Source organism: Triticum aestivum, chromosome 2A (genome assembly GCF_018294505.1).
Source record: "Triticum aestivum cultivar Chinese Spring chromosome 2A, IWGSC CS RefSeq v2.1, whole genome shotgun sequence".
Taxonomy (NCBI): Eukaryota; Viridiplantae; Streptophyta; class Magnoliopsida; order Poales; family Poaceae; genus Triticum; species Triticum aestivum.
In genome coordinates, this window is record NC_057797.1 from 17,493,845 (window position 1) to 17,513,628 (window position 19,784).

At 47.6% G+C, this 19,784-nt stretch overlaps 1 protein-coding gene across 1 annotated transcript; it reads right to left on the bottom strand.

Moving 5' to 3' along the window:
- Positions 1 to 7,107: 7,107 nt before the first annotated feature.
- LOC123184317 (uncharacterized) lies at positions 7,108 to 9,109 on the bottom strand. Its single transcript, XM_044596465.1, has 2 exons — positions 8,785 to 9,109; positions 7,108 to 8,075 (listed from the first exon to the last, which is right to left on the bottom strand). Exons 1-2 carry the CDS (start codon positions 8,853 to 8,855, stop codon positions 7,529 to 7,531), a joined length of 618 nt encoding a protein of 205 aa, XP_044452400.1. The 5' UTR covers positions 8,856 to 9,109; the 3' UTR covers positions 7,108 to 7,528.
- Between the last annotated feature and the right edge of the window lie 10,675 nt (positions 9,110 to 19,784).

Genomic DNA, 19,784 nt, shown 5'->3' on the forward strand with positions numbered 1-19,784 from the left:
GTATGTGGTTGTGCGACGTAACATTTGAGGGGTGCCTGGTCTTTGCCCGCGGACGCACCCGAACGCTTTCCGTGGGCGTTTGAATTTGCCAAGTCCGGCCGTAGATGCTCTTAGTAGTTTATAAAAGAACAAAGAGAAGTTTTCAGTTCAGAGGAGGTGGAATTATTCGTATAGCATTAGCTGGAACGAGGAACGAATTGGGATTCAGAACGAACAAAAAGACGCGTTTGAAGCGATTTCGGCAAGGAGACAACCGGAAACGAGTAATTTCTTTTGCGGGAAAAACGCAAGTGAGTATGCGATATCATATAGTACTGTATTACTCCCTCCGTTCCAAATTATACGTCGCAGAAATGGATGTATCTAGAACTAAAATACATCTAGATACATCCATAATTGCGACAAATAATTCGGAACGGAGGGAGTATATACTAGTAGCTGGTCCTTTGGTTCCTCCACCTAGGCAACTAGTACACGAGAACTACTACTACTAATATAAATCAAAGTCTTGTGCAGCAAGCAAGGTAAGGTAGAGTAAGAAGAAACACCAACTGTTTGGCGTCAAAAAAATGCTGCCGTGAGGTCGTGCGTGAGTGCGACAGCGCCGGGACCTGTGTAAAGTTGGTTTGTCCTGTCCACGCGCCCACCAGCCGGTAAATGGGGATGACGGACAGCGGGATTGTCAATCAAGCGATGGACGACGTCGTCAACGTCAGTCTCACTCAGGTGTGTACGGAAGCCGATTACTCTATCAGATAAGAGCACTTACTGCTCTGTCACATTCGAGAGAGCCTGTAAACAACAATTTCGCCGTTGGTTCCTGGGCCGGCTTTGCAGAGCCGGCGAGCCAGCAGTAGATGAGATAGGTAGGGCTCTTGCCCTGATGAACTTGTGCGATACCTACTCCAGGCGTACGTAGACGAACCTTATACGTGGACGCGCCCGTAGCTCTTTCCTCAACAGCAACAAAATCAAAATGAATCTCACAACACAAGAGCTGTGCTGAGCTGAGTTTTCTGCCAAGTAGGGTCTTGGTTGGAAGCTTCAAGATGTTTGTTCACCGTCGATGCCGTCGGTGTACATGATAGTCAGAGTATGGGGCCCCGGAGCTAGCTAGCAACGTAGCTCGATGGCGCGGGCGTGCGACAGCGACCACTCCCGACTAAATTCGTTATTCGTCACCGGCGTGTGAAGGAAAGGAATCAATCGGTCAACATCGTATGGGCCACCCACATACGTACTCTATATACGGCCGGGACGGGAGTCAATTATCCATCGGATCTCCCGAGTGACTTTTTTGTCGCTCGATCGGTTTGACAAAGCGACGCACCACGCGCGTAATCCGCTGCCTGCAGGTGCAACATGAGATCGAGTCTAGGCAGGGGCAAGGAAGGTTCGTTGGTCAACAGTCGACGCTGCCCGCAAACCGGCAGGCCAAGCTTTCTTCTTACCTCGCTATCGAATTAATTGATCAACGTCGTCGTCGTCGAGGACAGGCATGTCTGCACGTCAATTACCAGAGCTCACCAACACGCACTACGTCTCTGTCTGCCGTGACAAATCGACGCACGAGGATGTGATGTATACCGTGATGCTTCCATCGATTTCGTTTTGGTTTCGCTGGCCATGCGAGCGGTTTAGAACAAAAAAATCAGTGAACTCAGTTGTGCACACTTTGGATCGGGGAAGGAGCTTCATATGCAGGATTCAGTCAGTATTGATGTTTTAGCTGGTTTGCTTGAGTTACACACCACAAAGCTCTTGGCAGGATTTAAATTTGGGTGGCTTCCATCTTGGCATATCAGGTGGTGGCTTCAAGTATTCAAGTAAACTTGATGTTTTTTTCTTCTTTTTCGCGGGGTAAAGTAAATTGGATGCTAACTCGTACCAGTATTTTTTGTATTCACAACGACACCATCGGGGAGGACCATGCTTAATCGATAAAGCGACGGGGATGTCTGGCACAAGGTTAATCGTCTATTAATAAAGTCATTAGTGGTTTTGGCGGTACGTCACATAAATTGCCCACAAAGTTGTGAAATATTAACATCGATGCCGCCTATAAGTTTTTTCTAGGAAAATGCCACCTATAGGTGACAAAAAAGTTTCACACACGGAATGCACCGTCAGGGCCGGCCCACAGAATAGGAACCTCCTATATTGTGCTCTGTGCGCCGGTAGAAGACGCTGCACGTCCGTTTGGGCCAGCCCATGTGCGTATGGATTTTTTTAAAAATTCGTTTTATTTAATTCTCTTTTTATTTTTTAATTTTCCATTTTTCCACCTTTAAATAATTTGGTATTTCAAAAAAGTTCTAAAAATCATAAAAACGAATTTTAAATGAAATATTTAATAAATTGAAATGTTTGTGGATTTGAAAATGTTGCATATTCAAAAATATGTTCGTATTTTTAAGAACGTTCACAATTTTGAAAACAAATGTCTCAGAAATAAACAAATGTTCATATTGTTTTAAAAAAGTTTGTGTGTTAAAAATGTTAATGAAATTGAACAAAATGATCGCGAAAATGTTATTGATGATGCAGCAAAATGTTTTCATGGCCTTTGAAGTTTATGAATTTTTTCCTTCCATTGCAACACACGGGCACTTTTTCTTTTATATCTAATGCTATGTTACGCAGGAAGTTTTCAAATATTGTAACGTACAATGAGGTAATCGTATGGCGAATTTTTTATATCTAATAAAATAAAATGTTTGTGGATTTGAAAATGTTGCATATTCAAAAATATGTTCGTATTTTTTAAAAACACTCGCAATTTTGAAAACAAATGTCTTGGAAATAAACAAATGTTCATATTTTTTAAAAAAAGCTTATGTGTTAAAAATGTTAATGAAATTGAACAAAATAATCGCCAAAATGTTTTTGATGATGCAGCAAAATGTTTTCATGGCCTTTGGAGTTTATGATTTTTTTTCCTTTCATTGCAACGCACTGACCCTTTTTCTTTTATATCTAATGCTATGTTACGCAGGAAGTTTTCGGTGCCACGGCATGAACTTTAGCTGGTGGGGTCGACAGTATTGGGGACAAAGCCTTCGTCAGCTCGGCACAAAATTCGTCCACCGGGTTCGTACGTGATGGTAACGTACATGGGCTGCATGGTCTGCATGGCGGTCCACTAATCCTGGGTAGACAGGTGGGGGTGCCTCGTTCGGTGGAGAGGGAGACACAGAACATGCTCCCCACCGGCCCACAACACTGGGATTCCTCGCCCGTGTTAACTCCTGTGCATCCACTGCATGGGAGCGCGTCCTCGAAGATCCGTCCACCCAATCCTCCTCACGCACCATTCTGTCCTAGTCCGGAGGCAGCATATGGTCGCTGGCTGTCCCCGTGCTGGCATTTGTGTGGCCCGCCACAGCTTTGATGCCCGCGCCCATACTCAGCGCGCATTCAATGGACCCCACCTGAATCCTCCCGTTGTCTTGTCCTGTAGCCACGCACACCTCGGTCCGCATCGGATCCTCCACCGCAAGCCTGTTGGTCAAAAGAACTGCATGGCTGGTGTTGCATGCCCCGCGCTGCTTCCATCTGCTCAGACAGACTGATGGTGGGGAGCCCAGGATATCCTCCGGATTCCATTTGCCCGCCTCGGATGCCTTCTCATTTGAACCACGGGACGATGCCGTTCTGGTCCCTGGCGCGCGCGTGCCCACAAAGCAGGGCGGTGAGGGGCCACCGGCGCATTTTGGACGGAAGCTGCTGCGTCAGAGGGCCCACCGTCGCTGGCGCCCTCGCTGATGCATGCCAGGCGCGCGAATCCACCTCCACGCCCAGGGGCATCGCCTCTCGGCTCCCGCGCCGGCGCTGGCTCCGGCGCCGCCGTGGAGCCATGCGTCTCGCCGGATGCGCCCGGCCCCGGCTCCGAAGAGCCTCCACCCTGGTCTTGCTCGCGTTCCTCATCATTCGATGGCAGGGAAGGCGGTGGTGGAGGTGGCGGCGGAGGATGGGTCGCGCCCCTCGCCCTGGATTCGTCCCTGACCGGCGGGGCCATCTTGATGATCTGAATAGGGTACCATAGCGCCTCCGGTGCCCCTTCGACGAGCACGGCGTCGTTGCCTCCACCCATTCCCGGCTCCGGCACGTATAGCATGCGGCGGGCCGGAATTCTTGAAGCACGGCATGCAGCAAAATGATTTCATGGCCTTTGGAGTTTATGAATTTTTTTCCTTCTAATGCAACGCACGGGCCCTTTTTCTTTTATATATCTAATGCTATGTTACACAGGAAGTTTTCAAATATTGTAACGTACAATGAGGTAATCGTATGGCGAATTTTTGCTACAGGGAACAATGATGCAGTTTCTGATGATCTGACGAGATAGTTAGTCCTAAGATATGCTCCCCGTTCCAAAATATAAGGTGTTTGTGTGTATTAGCGATTTGTTGTTCAAGGGACTGTTCATGAGACGGTTCGAGGAACTTTAAGAACGATCTTCACCAACTCTTCTTCCGCTATAACTCGTTGTTGGTAAGGATAAGATCTAACCTTGTATGCACATCTTCGTTGTGATCCTGGTTTAGTTTCATAGGCCGTATTTATTTTGTTGTCTACTACGATTCAACACAGCGGTGCTTTCGGCTGCGACACGCTGGAGGGGGGGGGGGGGGTGAGAAGGGGGCAGCCCGTAGGGTTCGAGGAATCGTCCCTTGAGTCGCCCTACAGCGTAGGCGGCGCGAGGGTTGGTTGAGATATATTTACTTACTAAGGGCATCTTGAATGTGGACCCTCAAAACGCTCGCAAAATGTCTGGATCGAGCTATTCGGACACTGCAAGCCATCCAACACAGACCCGTACTTGTCTACGGACACGTCCGTCTATCCATTTTCCTGCAAACTGGAAGAAAACTAGGGGGGTTTGCAGGAGTAAGGACCTCCTCCGCATTGGACTCTCACACTCCCGGTCCACCCAAAACCAAGGGGGAGCCCGTGCATTTGGAGACGGTCCACACTGTTTCCGCACCAAACTCCCCTTTTCCCACCCTCTCTGCTCATTGTCACCGCCCTCTACCCCAATTCCCGCATGGATCCGTGCGAGCAACTGTCGCAACCTGCAGAGGTAGAAGATCCAGAGAAGTTGTGCACCCGTAAGATCAACTCGGCGACACGGCAAGCCCGCAAAAAGAAGGCAAAGGATGAGATGACACACAAAAAAAGGGCGATGGGGCGGTATGTGGCGGGGATGCGTGGCGCCGCCGCCGCCGTCGTTCTGGCCGAAGCAACATCAGCCACCCTAGTTCTGCACTGCCAAAACCTTGATCTGTAGCAGTAGTCCCCAGCCTCCACCGCCAGGTACATCTCGTATTCCACCGACGTCAACGTGACACCGCTCCATTTCCATGACTCGGCATTGCCGCATCTTGTGCGGTCATGGCCATCGGGCGTGGATTAGCTTAGTGTCTGCTCTTTGTTCATCGATGTCTCTAGCAAACGAGAGGGCGTATGACGAGCAGACAGGGAGATGATCCACGACGGAGACAGATGCAACGGTAGATTCGAGGACGGACAAGTAGATGACTCGGAGTCGGAGGTGTATGCCCCACAGTCGGGCACGTACGTGCACGCATCCAGACACATACATCGAGCAGTCGAGCACGTATACCCAGCCGGGAATGCATCCAGTCGGGCACGCAATCCTACACCTAGCAGCCGGACTCGTACAACGGGCAGCCAGAGCAGGACATATACGGTGACGACGGCTTTGATCCAGAGGATTGGCCGTTCGATCCAAGGAAGGTGGGTAGAGGAGAAAACTTCAACATGTGGGAGGACAAATTACTGTGCGGTGCGTGGTTGTTCTTGGTTCCATGATCACAAGTATTTTTTACCCCTGCCACAACAAACTCATCCTGATCGTGGGACAATGTCGCTCAACAATCATGGTACACGATCCAAGAGGTCGTGAGCAAGTATTGCGGCAATTTGAAACAACTTATTGGTCGGTTGACGAGTGGTATGCTAATCACCAAGCAAGTAAGCTGTTATGTGTGATGGTCATTTGGCTGAGATATGCTCTATGTGTTGGTCATTTGGCCGGATATGCAACTTGTTGACAATGTATTTTTTTTTCTAGTTCTCCCGTGCGTGCAACTTGTTCTTTAAGGTGAAGAAGAGGAACTTCGTCCTCATGCATTGTTGGTTGCATTTGAATGGGCAATCCAAGTAGCAACTATCCATTGCCAACTCTATCAAGGCCGCCAGCATGGGCAATGAGGAAGAAGCGGGTGAGCCAACCAACCCAACAAAAGAGTTGTCCAAGAAGTTTAGAAGGGTGCTCTGGGAAAGAAGTCGGAGGAGGAGAAGCGATCGAGAAGGGGCGGCGACCAAGATGACGGAGAGGTTCGGGGACATCTTGACGAAAATGAAGGAGGCATGTGTCAAGCGCTTCGGCGTGAAGGATGAAAATAAGGCTGAGAGGTTTAACGGTGACCGAAAAGAATATCAATCTCGAAGAGAAGAAGACCAAGCTCAAAGAGAGGAGGGTTGAGCATGATCAATGTTGAAACTCTTGACCATGATGTTGACCATGAGGGTGGATGAGTTGGATGACAATGTGGCGATGATCATGCGTGCGATCCGTGTCAAAATGTTGAAACTCTTGACAGCCAAGATGGAGGTGGATGGTGAGGAGGAGCCGCCAGCAGAGTGAGCGACGAGGCTCGGACGGTCGGTCTGGCAGGGCAAAAATGTCTGGTGTTTTTTTGCACAGGCGCCGGACTGAAAGTTTTGTGATCATGCACATGTAAAGACTATGAACATCCGCCTCATTTTGGTTGTGATCATCCGCTATCAACACCACACTTTAATTTGCTCAAATTGCTATACATTTGAAATGGAATTGTCAGAACAAGGACGGGCGTTTAGTCCATGCAGTTGGATGGCCGGCTATTGCATCCGTGTCCATGACGTACAAATAGCGTGTTTTTGTTCCGAGAGTTGGCGTTGGAGGTGCCCTGACATAGCAAGGAAAGAAAAGGAAGCATGGCAAGGACAGAGCGTGTCGTATTTCAGGTAGTGGCAACATGGTTCTCCAAGGAAGAATGCGCTTCCTGATTGAATCAAAAGAATATGTGTAGTCATTTTCTTTCATATTTCGACTTGTCAGATGAGCCATACATGAGAACAGAAACAAAAATGTCAATTTTCTATGTATATATACTTCTATAACAGATTCACAGGTGCTACAAAAAACAACCCTATACAAGAGAGAAAAATATGGAGGCACTGGTGCAACTAGTAAGGCATGGCAGCCACTCGAAAAAAAACAAGATATGGCAGGAAGCTATTTACTACTCTTTCTGTCCCATAACGTCAGACGCTTTTTGACACTATATTAGTAGTATCAAAAAATATCTTACATTATGAGACAGAAGGAGTAGAAGTTACTTTTTCTTTTTTTTGAAATTACAGTTAGGATTAGCGTTTCCTCCTCCTGCACCCACGAGTGCAACGGCCGTTTACAAGCCCAGTGTCCTCCTCGGCTCCTCCCCATGCGCTTAGCTGCTCATCCTTCAAATAACCCTTCTATCACATGGCTTCCGTCGCACGGTGGAACGATCAATTCCGCAATCTCCTGCCGCAGTTTGTACCTGACCTCGGCTGCAACCTTCCACTTCATCTGGCGATTACAGGTGGCAAGAAATTCGGCGGTAAACTCCTCCGAGCTTAAACACTTGAGCGGAGCCCAACACTCGTCCAAGTAGCACTTCCTGTACCGCTTGATCATTGAAGTGAGCAGGGGTTCTACATCGGGGAAGGATGCTCCTGGACGCCGCACCATTTGACGAACAACACATGTGTTATTCAGGAGAAATATGTATTTTCGACACTTGTCACCTGGGCGTATCAATTCTGCGTCTTGCTCCATCTTGGATCCCCAGAAACCAACCATGTCATGTACTGGCTGCACCAAATATGTGTTGCCAAAATAATGCTGCAGGGCTTGTACGAGGAGATCATTTCCTGGATGAATTGTTGATTCATCGCTGCTGGGAAGGTCCAGGACTATTCGTTCCCAATCATCCACCATCTTGCTGGGAATCTCAGGTGACCTGTTCAAGAGAAAGGCAGGTCCGTCGCACTGTCAAGAACCATTTCAAATGCCCGCAGAAAAACATTTCAAATAGTAATTGAAGTCGCACAATTGCAGTTTTGATTGCGGGGAAATATAAGAATTTCGCCCGATTTTGTACTAGAAATTAGCACAATGGCTAAGCAGTACCGATTAGTCCTCCCTCGGCTAATGACCCATTGACCCACGCGGCGACAGACGGGCAACACGCGGAGGCGAGCACGCTCGGCGAGAGGCGGCCGCCGGCCGCCGCCGCGGCGTGGCAACCGACGGAGCGCAGGCAGCGTGGCGAGAGGCGGGCGGTGCGGCGAGCCAAGTGCGCGCGGAGCGGTGGCCTAGTTGCTCGGCGCGGCAAGCTGCGATCCAGCGAGGCCGTCGCGGACACGTAGCTGTGGCCTGCTGGGCGTGCCGCTGGCGGGACCGCGGATGGCGCCATTCAGCAGCGACGAGCAGCGTGCTGGGCGGCACGGCAAGGCGCGCAACGGGCCGGCAATTGATGCGTTACGCAGCGTGGCGCGTGGAGGGGCGGTGGTACCATGGTTGGCGGGAGCGGGCCGGGCGGCATCACAGGGCGGTAGGCCGAACCAGGCGGTCACCTAAGCAGGCCGGGTGCCAGAACAGAGCACGGAGGCGAAAGCGCGGTGCCAAAATGAAACAAAAGGAGGGCCGGGGTTGGTGCATTCATGTACCTGCCGAGGAGCACTTCCATTGTTTCAGCTCCGCCGGCTTGCTTCTCCTTCGCCGTCCTCGCCATCGTCATCTTCTTCCTCGCCGTCGACGGAGTGGCAGCGCGCGAGCGAGAGGGATGGAGCTGCGGACGGAGGCGGCGGCGAGCTCCGAATCTCGTTGGAAGGATTGGCTGATGCTGCTCCGGGGGCGCGCGAGCAAGAGGGATGGAGCCGCAGACCGGCGGCGAGCGTGGAAGGGATTGGGCGATGGGACTGGGGGCGCGCGCGAGGAAGAGGGGTGGAGCCGCAAAGGGTGGATCTCGTTGGAAGGGTTGGTCGGGGGGATTGTGGGCGCGCGCTTCCGTTTTCTTATACTAGGCTTTTACAATGGGCAAGAACATAAGCTAGTAACATACACACTTTCCTAGACTATGTTACTACCTCCATAGTGGGTAGGAACATCTATGTAGTGTCATGCAAGACTCATTGTTTCTTGGAGTGTGTGATGTTCCGGTAACTTAGCTAGTTACCACAAGCACCTCTCTCTTCATTAAATATATGCCACATAAGCAAAGTTGTATTGGAGTGTGTGATGTTACTCCTAAGTTCCTCCCCATTGTGACCAGGCCGTTTAGCGAGCTCAATCACCGGCAGGATGGCGACCCGCTGCTGCTGACCGGAGTTGCCGCAAGTACGACATATTTTTGGTCCGTGGCGCACCGGACGCGCTGGGGTAGCGCCGGGTTGCTGCACCGCATGCGGGCGAGGCGAGGCCGCGCACACACGCTATTGCGTTGCCGGGGTCAAGCTAGCTACGCCGCGCGCGCCGCGGTTGAGCCCAGACTAGAGCCGGACCGTGTGGTTGGTTCGCGTCGTCATCTCGTGGCGGAACGGAATCATATGGGAGGGAGTTGATTCGAGGCCGCTCGCTCAAGTTATGTTAGGTGGACCGGGTCGAGGGACAACCAATCATTCACCGCGCTTCCACGCGCACCCGATTCAACGGAAAATTGGCGCGAGTGAGGATTTGGAGACTGAAACGGGGGATTGTTTAAGAACGAGAGCGTTACGGCCGTGTCTTTTTTCTAGAAAAAAATCATCCCATCCATTAATAGTGATAGTATGGCCCTGTTTGGATACTCTAACACAGTTAGAGTTAGAGTTATTTTCTAACCCAAATAAGCACCTCCCCATCGGGATAGTTGGGTTAAATAGAACTAACCCACTCTAACCCTCCCTGTTTGGATACTTTTGGGTTATCTGAGCCCTCAACTAACCCAAACTAGCTCTAACCCCATGATCCAAACATGGCCTATGTCATCGCAGTATAAATACCATCTACCATAACATTTGAGATACGTAGAATTACAACCAAGTTTATGAACCACTCGACTACTAAAGGCAATCGAGCGAGACGAAAGCAGCTGAAATATGATTGTGACCTAGGTGTGGACGAGTACAACCGTCACTGGTGATGAGATGCGTATATCGTAAGCAGTGGCGGAGCTTCTTGGAGTGCAACCTGGGCCACCGCCCCCCAGCCCATGAAGAAATCCCTCACTACCCCTAGGTATTTGGGCCATAAGAACAGGAAAATAAGCCCAGACCACATAATTTAGCCCCCCCTCAGCCCATTGCCCCTCCAGAATTTTGGCCCAAGCTCCGCCACTGATCGTAAGGGTCATACATGTAAATACATAAACAAAAATGATGATCTGTCGAATCCAGATCGATCCATCGAAGTTGAATGTAGAGTAGATCCAGGTAGATCTACCGAAGACCAACGTCGATCAAATCCCCCGAGATCTGCCAGAGATACAGCACCACAGAGATTTCGACAGTGCTAGACGCATTGCTAGGACGGGGATGAGACGTGAGAGACATTATTCCGATCAAGGAATGTCACTAATGCCTCGTAGCCCCGAACAAAGCACTCAAGCTTTCTAAAACAAAAACGGGATCCCTCCCACCGACGAGGGGCCAGGGTCCTCTGCACCTCCAAGGTCCAAAGGCCATCAAAGGCGAGGCGGACCGATGGTGGTGCCAGTGGGAGGAGAGAAGCCGAATCACCTGTTGCGTCGCCTCATGGGGAGTAAGGGAACTGTTCATGGCAAAGTCACCTAGTTGTGTCATTACACCCGGTTTTGAATTGAGAAACAGTACAACAGGGCTAGCTACGAGCCTCCACAGCAATTTCACTGTCACAGCCGTCGGATCATTAAACGTACGGTGTAGATCAAAGTCGGGCGCCCCTACTCGCCCAGGAACGTCGTGCGCCGTCTCGTGGGCCGCTGCTCCGCCGAACGACCTCCTCTTCCTTTCAGTAATCGGGCCGTCAAGGCCCACTTATTCCCAATCGTACGCTAATAGCCCAGGTCACCCCGAACGAACAGCTCCTCCGTGCCGCCGTCCTTCCTCCTCTCGATGCGCCAGCGTTCCTCTCTCCTCGATGCACCATCGATCTGCCGGTACGGTCCACCCCTCCTCCCCCTCCCCCCTCTACACTTCCTCCATAGCCCCTTCCTTTCTGTTTTAGTATTTTTCTGTCCTGCAATGTTCGTGTATTTATTTATTTAATGGTGGCTCCGGCGGCCGCCCGCCATGGGCTTTCACCGCCGGCTGTCGCTGGAGGCAAACTACCTGGCTGGTTTTGCGGTGGCGATGGAGGCGCTAGGTACCTGCTTTCTCGCGTGCCTTCTTGTCGCCTCTGCTCTTCCCAATGATGCGGACCCAGGAATAGAGTCCAGCCCTCTCCCATTCTGATTTTTCCTTCGTGTTCTGCACTTCTGCATGCTCTTTGACAAACATCAAATTCTGTTTTTATGTCTCAGTGTGTTCGGTTTGAATTCCCATGTGAGACGATCCTTCTGAGGAAGGCCGGGAATTGGTACTGAACTTCTGAATATGCATAGGTACAAACAACCTTGAATTTGTCCAAGTGAGCATGACATTGATTCCGGTTCTGTGATTTGTGTCTAACTTAATTCATCTTGGCACCGGTTCAAAATAAATAAATTCATCTTCGCATGATTATTATGTGGTTCAAGTGCTAATCAAGTGAGCTGAGCATTTAGTTTCTTCTTGACCATGCTAATGGTAGATTTGTGCCATGCTATTAGGAATGACATCTTATTTTATCCACCGGTCTCTGATAAATGAGAAGTTCATTCTTTGTTTACACTTGTGACTAAAACACATTTGGTCTCCTATTGTAATTTCTTTTTTTAGATTTTGGTGTGTTATTCTTGAATATATTATGCGCACGATTTATTTCTGGAAATATTTTCCCCTTTCTCTAGAGTCCATATTCACTATTAATTTTTGAAAGTCAATTTTCATGTTGTTGAGCCCACAATGCTCCTAAAAGTATTACATGCACGTGGAGCGCAGGGTGAGTGCCCATGTTAGCAATCTTGTGTTCCTTTTTCAAGCTTTAGGATTTAGTTTGGTTAAGAAAGCTTGTTGCACTGTATTAACACTGCTTGATCTATGGTTTTTATGCTTTTGAGCCCTAGATCCTCTCTTTGGCAAGTATTGCAGGCAACCGGTGAAGCCGAAGCCATTTATGAATGCAAGGCACACAGACTATTAAGTATGTTTTATGATTTTATGAGAAGTTTAAATTTTCAGCTGAACGAGTTGCCCAAGATTGCACATCTGAACACAATCTTACTTTTACTTCTCCAGATGCCATGAAAGTGTAAATGTATCTTTCTATTCCTAGAATGATTTGACAAGGCCCATGTCGATGATCTATGCACCATCACCTACGCCCAGGTTGTCTAAGAAAAACAGTCCATTAGTTGTGAGATCTCTTACTGCTAAAATCAGTGGTCGGCGTGGCATGAATAAAATCCATAGTATGACATTTGGATCTGACGTTTTTATGTGTACCTGACACACCTTGAGGATTAAAGTTGCGCTTGAGTCAATTCGAATATTGTACAGTTGATTTCTTTATTGGGAGTTAGATCAAAAAGCTAAGTTATATATGATAAAATCCAACTTATCGTCTGTCTATATCATGGTTTGTAATTTGTTACGGTGTCAGGGCACCGCTGAGACGCACCTAGCCTGTAGAGCTAACACTTTGAACAATTCTCTTGAAAATATCTCTCACATATATTTGGACCCATACAAATCATTCAATTTTTCTTAAACACTGCTTGGATTTTTTAAAAATAGTCTAAGTATTTGTCATCAATATGAGCGGGCGCGGCAAAGCGCGCCTTCATGTTCTAGTTAACAATAAGCCTCAAAAGGAAAGGACACACACAAGGGGTCGTGGGTCACTTACGACACATTGAAATGATTCCTTCATAAGCCGCCTCGTATGTTAGATTTGATTTTAATTATCAATTTAACCACCAAAAAATATGTTATATAACCTACGGATATATACAATGCACATAATTGTAATAGAAGTGAAATTGCGGCAAAATGAAAAGTGCAGTAGAAAAAAGTAATCACAAAAGGAAATAAAAGGCATAATTGCAAAAATAACTTTTATTGCCTAGTTATAAAACACAATTACACTGAAAGGTGCAATTATACAAATTTAACAAGTGCATTTGCTTATATCATCATCATCATCAAACTTTTTTTTAGTTTGCATTTAACATATATCATCATCAAAATGTACATACATGCATGTAATAAACATCCATATATACATGTGATTTTTTCAAAAATAAAATAAATTTAAAATACAATTTCTGAAAAAAAAACTTCGTGGAGCATGAGCTCTAAAATGGATTTCTATCTATGAAGTCTTTTCTGTCGTATTTTCTTACAACTTTTATAATGGTATTTTCGATGTATTTTGGACATGAAAATGCCATAAGCACCCTAATGATGGGAGTATCGCACATGATGAGGACATGGTCGAACCATATGAGGCCTAAGGGAGAATGAAACCAATAAACTTAATCATATGGCGGGCCGGACCGGGTTTCAAGCTGAGCTTAAAACAGGGTGAATCCCGAACTACAAGCACAAGCCTGACATGAAGCCAGGCCACATTCCTTTTCTCAAGCCTGAGATTAGCACAAATCCCAAAGCACAGCTTGAATGTTATTTTTAATGCACACGTGCAACGCCGATATGATGCTCCAATTTCTGTCTCGAAAAACTAAAAAACAAGGAGTCAAGCCCTCAAAATGAAGCCCAAAGCCAGCCCAAGAGGTTAGCTCGACATGACCCAAATTTTGACGGCCAAGCTCGGGCGGGGCTGCCCATGTTTAGGTTTAGACCCAACCGGCCACGACGCGGGTAAGGCCGGACCAACTGGCACCAAGGCGAGAATGTATTATGGCAACCAATCAATTAGTGTATCAAATGCATCAAGCGATTTTAAGCCGTTGTATAGAAAACCAAGGGATGAAACTTGGCCTGAAGATGGATTGTTGACACATTCACAGGAAAAAGGGCTGAACATTTCATCATAATAAACCCAGCGGTCCACCCCTATACTCCACCCCTATACTCGACCATTTTGCTATAAGACCTAGCTTTTCACTGAAATTAACCCAACAACCCACCATATGGAACAACTGTGGAAACTAGACTACATGTTGGTTTCATTGAACTATAAGGTTCTTTTTGCAAACTACGTGTTTACAACTATGTCTCTTCATCTTGTCCATGGCTTTTCTGCCCAATGGCCCAAAACCATATGGTACACTGGGTACATAGATTACCCCTTCTTCATAGGATATGTTCTCGGTGCTAAGAGCATCTACATGCGGAATTTGGAAATTCGGCCCCCGACACGTCCGAGCGTGTCCGTCAACAGCGTCGGGCGGCCCCTCATTTGGGCCGCCGCACATCCACACATCTTAAATTCATGCAATCCATGCATTATTGATCATATAATACAAACCATCCCAATTCAACAGTTCAAAACAAATACGACAAAGCAAAACAGATCATTGTTCAACAACCCGAATATGCCAAAATAAAATGAAAGTCCGAGCATGACGGATCACTCGCCGGACGTCATGCTGCATGTTCCGTGGCCATCCTTGCCGCATGCTCTGCTGCTGCCATAGCCATCCTTGCTGCCTCGTATTCCCTATACTCGTTGATCTCCTTTTTCATCCCCACAAGCCACTTCTTTGCATGCTCATCCAAGGGGCTTTCATCCGCCGACATTATCTTCACATTCTCCGCGTCATGCGATTTGCAACCTCTCATTCTCAAGCTCAATCTCTCTTAGTAATAATGACACACGGCGAGTCACGACAGAATCTCCGCAGTCGTCGTACTCCTACTACACGCCATGGAGCTTCTTTTGTCTCTTCTTCTAGAGATTAACAAGCAGTACTAATACTGAATATTCATGGTTAACCCAAGCTCATCTGGTCTTAGTAAACAGTAAATTCCAAAATAATACTGAAACATTCAAAACAATATAATATTTTGTGTCAACCAAGACACTCAAATGCATGATGTCCGGGCAAAATTTTATCGTGTTCGGACGTCTGTGAAGGTTGTGGCAAAAAAGAGAAAATTGGTCCGAACAACACGTGAAAGTAAAATTTCTCACAACACCTAATTTTGATTATTTTGCTGAGAGCTACTCAGGTGTCCAAACTACATGAAATTTGGCACGAAGATCACACACTCAAACATCTTCCATGCCAAAAATAATAATCAAATTTAAAAACTATCTAGTGTTTTTTATTTATTTTACTGTGAACACAAGGGAGCAGATAAACTCGAGAGCTCAATCGCCATGTCTATTACTGTTGCATATACTAGTCGTATCCACTAAAATTGGTTGACGACGCCGAGCGATTGCGTGGTACTTTCCAGCTAAATATATTGCTCGGTGCAAGTATCTCTGCTACCAAGAAAAGTCTCTGGCTTTAGGCTACTCGTGCAGCGTTGGCGCCGCGTCCGCGTGGTGTGGCACCGCATCCACGCTTGCACGGCATTCTCGTCAGGCCAGGTCGTACGAGTGACGAGTTGACAAATCACGGGCCGTCTCTTGCTTTACCGGCTGCGGTCCGTCGTCATCTGGCACGCCAGCGGTGTACAGTGACGACTGACGAGCGCCCGCGTCGCACGCCGGTATTCGCCGGAACCACGTCCAGAACATTCCTAGGCACGTCGCCAGTGGTGGAGCTTGACAAGACTATATGGGGCCGACGACAAAAAAAAAAAAAACCAACCGCAACAAGCAACAAGCAACAAGCGAGAACTTGTAGCCTCCAGGCAAATTTATACTTATATATAGTACTCCCTCCATCCTAAATTATTGTCTTAGATTTATCTAAATACAGATGTATTAAGTCATGTTTTAATATTAAATATATCCGTATCTAGAAAAATTTAAAACAAGAATTTTAAGACGAAGAGAGTATTATCTATACAAGAAATCTAACGACCAAACATTCGGTATTTGCGTACAGATCCGAATGACGCAATCGCAGTGCGATGGGGGCATCGAGCGCCCGCTGCTACGCACATCGCGGGCAGCAGTTTCCTTTTTTTTTCGGCCGTTTCCTTTTATTTCGGTGAGTAGAGCAAGTACAATAAGGTGATATAAGCAGGCTATAAGGACTAGAATATTGTATCTTTGCTTAGTTGGAGGTGAGAGAAGAGGAGAGAGAAGAAAAGCGGGCTCTTGGTTAGTAGCCGGCTCTAGCACAAGACCCAAGACGCTTTGTGAGGTTGTAAGGTGGGCCAACTACTAATGAAGTAGTACACATATAAAATTTACTATTGTACATGTCGGCTACAAGGTTGGCTATAGATGACATGGCAACTCCTTATAGCCGATTGTTGGCTGTATTATTAACCATGCTCTTAATTAGTCTGCGCATATAATTTCGTTTCCTTTTTCTATTTAATTTCTCAGTTTCCTTTTTTCCAGCCGTCTCTTTTTTTTTCGAGCACTAATTCCTCGCATATGTTTCCCTTTTCCGTTTTCTATTCAATTTCTCAACAGAAAAAAACGTAGAAGCTGAGATTCAAACCTGCAACCTATAGCTAAGTTCACGACTCAATAACCACCTAGGCAAGTTCACGATTCAAACCTCCATTCACCTTGATCTGATACCTCACTGTGGTTACACAATTTGTTTAGTTTCCATTTTGTACCTTTTGATCTCCGGCTAGAAAAGCAAAAAACGATCTCGCGTGTGTGCATGGTGCATATTTTTCGAATATAAATTTCTAGCCAACTAAGTACCTTATGTGTACATTTTATATGAACACTATCGTTTTTAATACAAGAAAAACTAAAAAATATTACTAGTATCAAGAAATATAATTTTCAAACCATGTCGTTTTTGTTATAGGTACGAATGACATCAGATCTGTATCTAATAGCCACTGTTTGTCTTATGTAGAGAGTGCAGGTGAGGAGGACAAGGACCCCAAAGTGAAGAACCCAAACAGAATCAAGGACCTGCGGCCAATCAACTTATGCAATGTGATCTACAAATTGGTTTCCAAGGTGTTGGCCAACCGGCTAAAGTTGATTCTGCCGGAGATCATCTCGGATAACCAAAGTGCCTTCGTGCCAGGGAGGTTAATCACGGATAATGTCCTTATTGCATACGAACTCTCACACTTCTTGCTCAACAAGAAACATGGCAATGAAGGGGTTGCTGCGGTGAAAGCGGACATGAGTAAAGCATATGATCGAGTCGAATGGAACTTCCTGCGTGCTATGCTGCATAAACTTGGTTTTGGGGAGCGGCGGACTGATGTGGTGATGAATTGTGTAACCACAGTGAGGTATCAGATCAAGGTGAATGGAGGTTTGACTGAGCAGTTTTCCCCTTCGAGAGGGCTTCGTCAAGGTGACCCAGCATCACCATATTTGTTTGTCATATGTGCGGAGGGGCTTTCGGCCCTACTACATGACGCGGAGGCAAACATGCGGATCACAGGAGTGAAACTATGCCGCAACGCTCCGGTTGTATCGCACCTTTTGTTTGCTGATGACTCTGTGTTGCTGATGAAGGCCAAGCAGGAGGAAGCTCAAGCCCTCCGGGATGTCTTGGACCTATATGAAACCTGTTCCGGGCAAAGCATCAACTTAGAGAAATCGGCTCTGATGTTTAGTCCGAACTCCAGGGAGGAGGACAAGGTGGCGGTGAAAGGAGCCCTGCAGATACAGAGTGAGACTTGGAATGACAAATACCTCGGTCTACCTGTCCATGTTGGCAAATCCAGGAAGGCGTTTGCTTTTGTAAAAGGGGCTATGGCCGGTCGAGTATATGGGTGGAAGGAGAGGCTAATAGCGATGTGCGGGAAAGAAACGTTGATCACAGCCGTAGCGCAAGCCATTCCGACGTTTGCCATGTCATGCTTCTATCTCACAAAGACGTTTTATGAGGAATTGAGTACACTCATTTGCGATTACTGATGGAGTCAACAGGACAAAGATCGCACAACTCATTGGATCGGCTGGAAGAAACTGACATTGCCCAAGTCACAAGGGGGGCTAGGATTTCGGGATATGCACGGATTCAACCTGGTGATGCTCTCGCGGCAGATTTGGCGTCTTATACAGTGCCCGGACTCGCTATGTGCCCGTATCCTGCGTGCCCACTGCTTCCCCGACGGCAATCTCCTGGAGGCTAGTCCCCGTGACGGTATCTCTTACTCGTGGAGAAGCTTGTTGCACGGTTTGCAGTTGTTCAAGGAGGGCTATATCTGGAGGATCGGGGACGGCACGCAAGTCAGAATTTGGTCGGATCCGTGGCTGCCACGTCCATGGTCGCGTGGGGTAATCACTCCCCGTGGCACAAACTTACTGGATAGAGTGAGTGACCTGATTGACTCGGCCACGGGATCATGGGATGAGCAACTTGTACATGATACTTTCTGGCTTGATGACGTCAAGCACATTCTCCAAATTCCGCTGAGAGAGGGGACTCAGGACTTTATTGCATGGCAATGTGACACCAAGGGGGTCCATTCTGTCAAAAGTGCCTATAAACTACATGTCCAACTTGATCGCATGAAGCAGGATGGAGGATTGGGAGGGAGCTCACACGTGGTTGGCAATCTGGATAGTACAAGCGATGACTCATGGAAGAGGCTGTGGAAGTTGCCGTGTCCACCCAACATTCAAATGTTTTCTTGGCGTCTCAAGCACGACTCACTTGCACTCCGTACTAATGTGGCAAGAAAGGGGATCCCCATCACTGACACTAAGTGTTTGTTCTGTGGCCGGGTGGATGAGGATGGAGCCCATCTATTTATCAAGTGCAAGAGTGTGAAGGAGGTATGGAGGGGGCTAGATATGGAGGAAGTACGTATGAAGCTGGAATCCATCGGGCCCGTGCATGCAGTGTTGGATTTTCTCTGGGGGCTTGATGTTAAAGTGCGGCTACAGGTCCTTACATTTTGGTGGATGTGGTGGTCGAACCGGAATAAAATAAGACAGGGCGAGTTAGCTTGGTCGGCCGATACGGTGACTCGACGTACGAGGAGCAGCGTGCTCGAATATCTTGAGCTCTTCGGGAAGCCGCCGCTGCATGCTGAGTTTAAAATCAATGTGGATGGATCCCTCGTCCTCGGGCAGAACCATTCCGGCAGGGGTGTGGCTGTTCGAATGAAGGATGGTAGCCTGGCCTACGCTCGAGCTGGAAGACAGGAGCATGTCAGGGACGCATTTGCGGCAGAAATCTTTTCTATGGCGCATGCAGTGCACATCGCGGCTGATCTTGGTATCGTTCGAGTCGAGCTGGAGACGGACTCCCAGTTAGTGGCAGATGCGCTGGACATGCAAAAGGCCGACTCTTCGGCTTATGCGGCTGTCATAGAAGACATCAAATACCACTTAAAGCTTTGGTTTTCCAAGTTTGCTATTTCTGTTTGTAGACGTAGCGCGAACTCTGTCGCTCATGAACTTGCCAATATTGGCCGTGGATGTGACCCCAACCACTTCTTAGCGTGGGAGTCTGATGTACCCACCCATGTGGGCGTTTGTGTCTTGGGCGATATGCCCAAGAGCAGTTAAGTTATAAAGCTATTGCTTTGCCTTCAAAAAAAAAGAG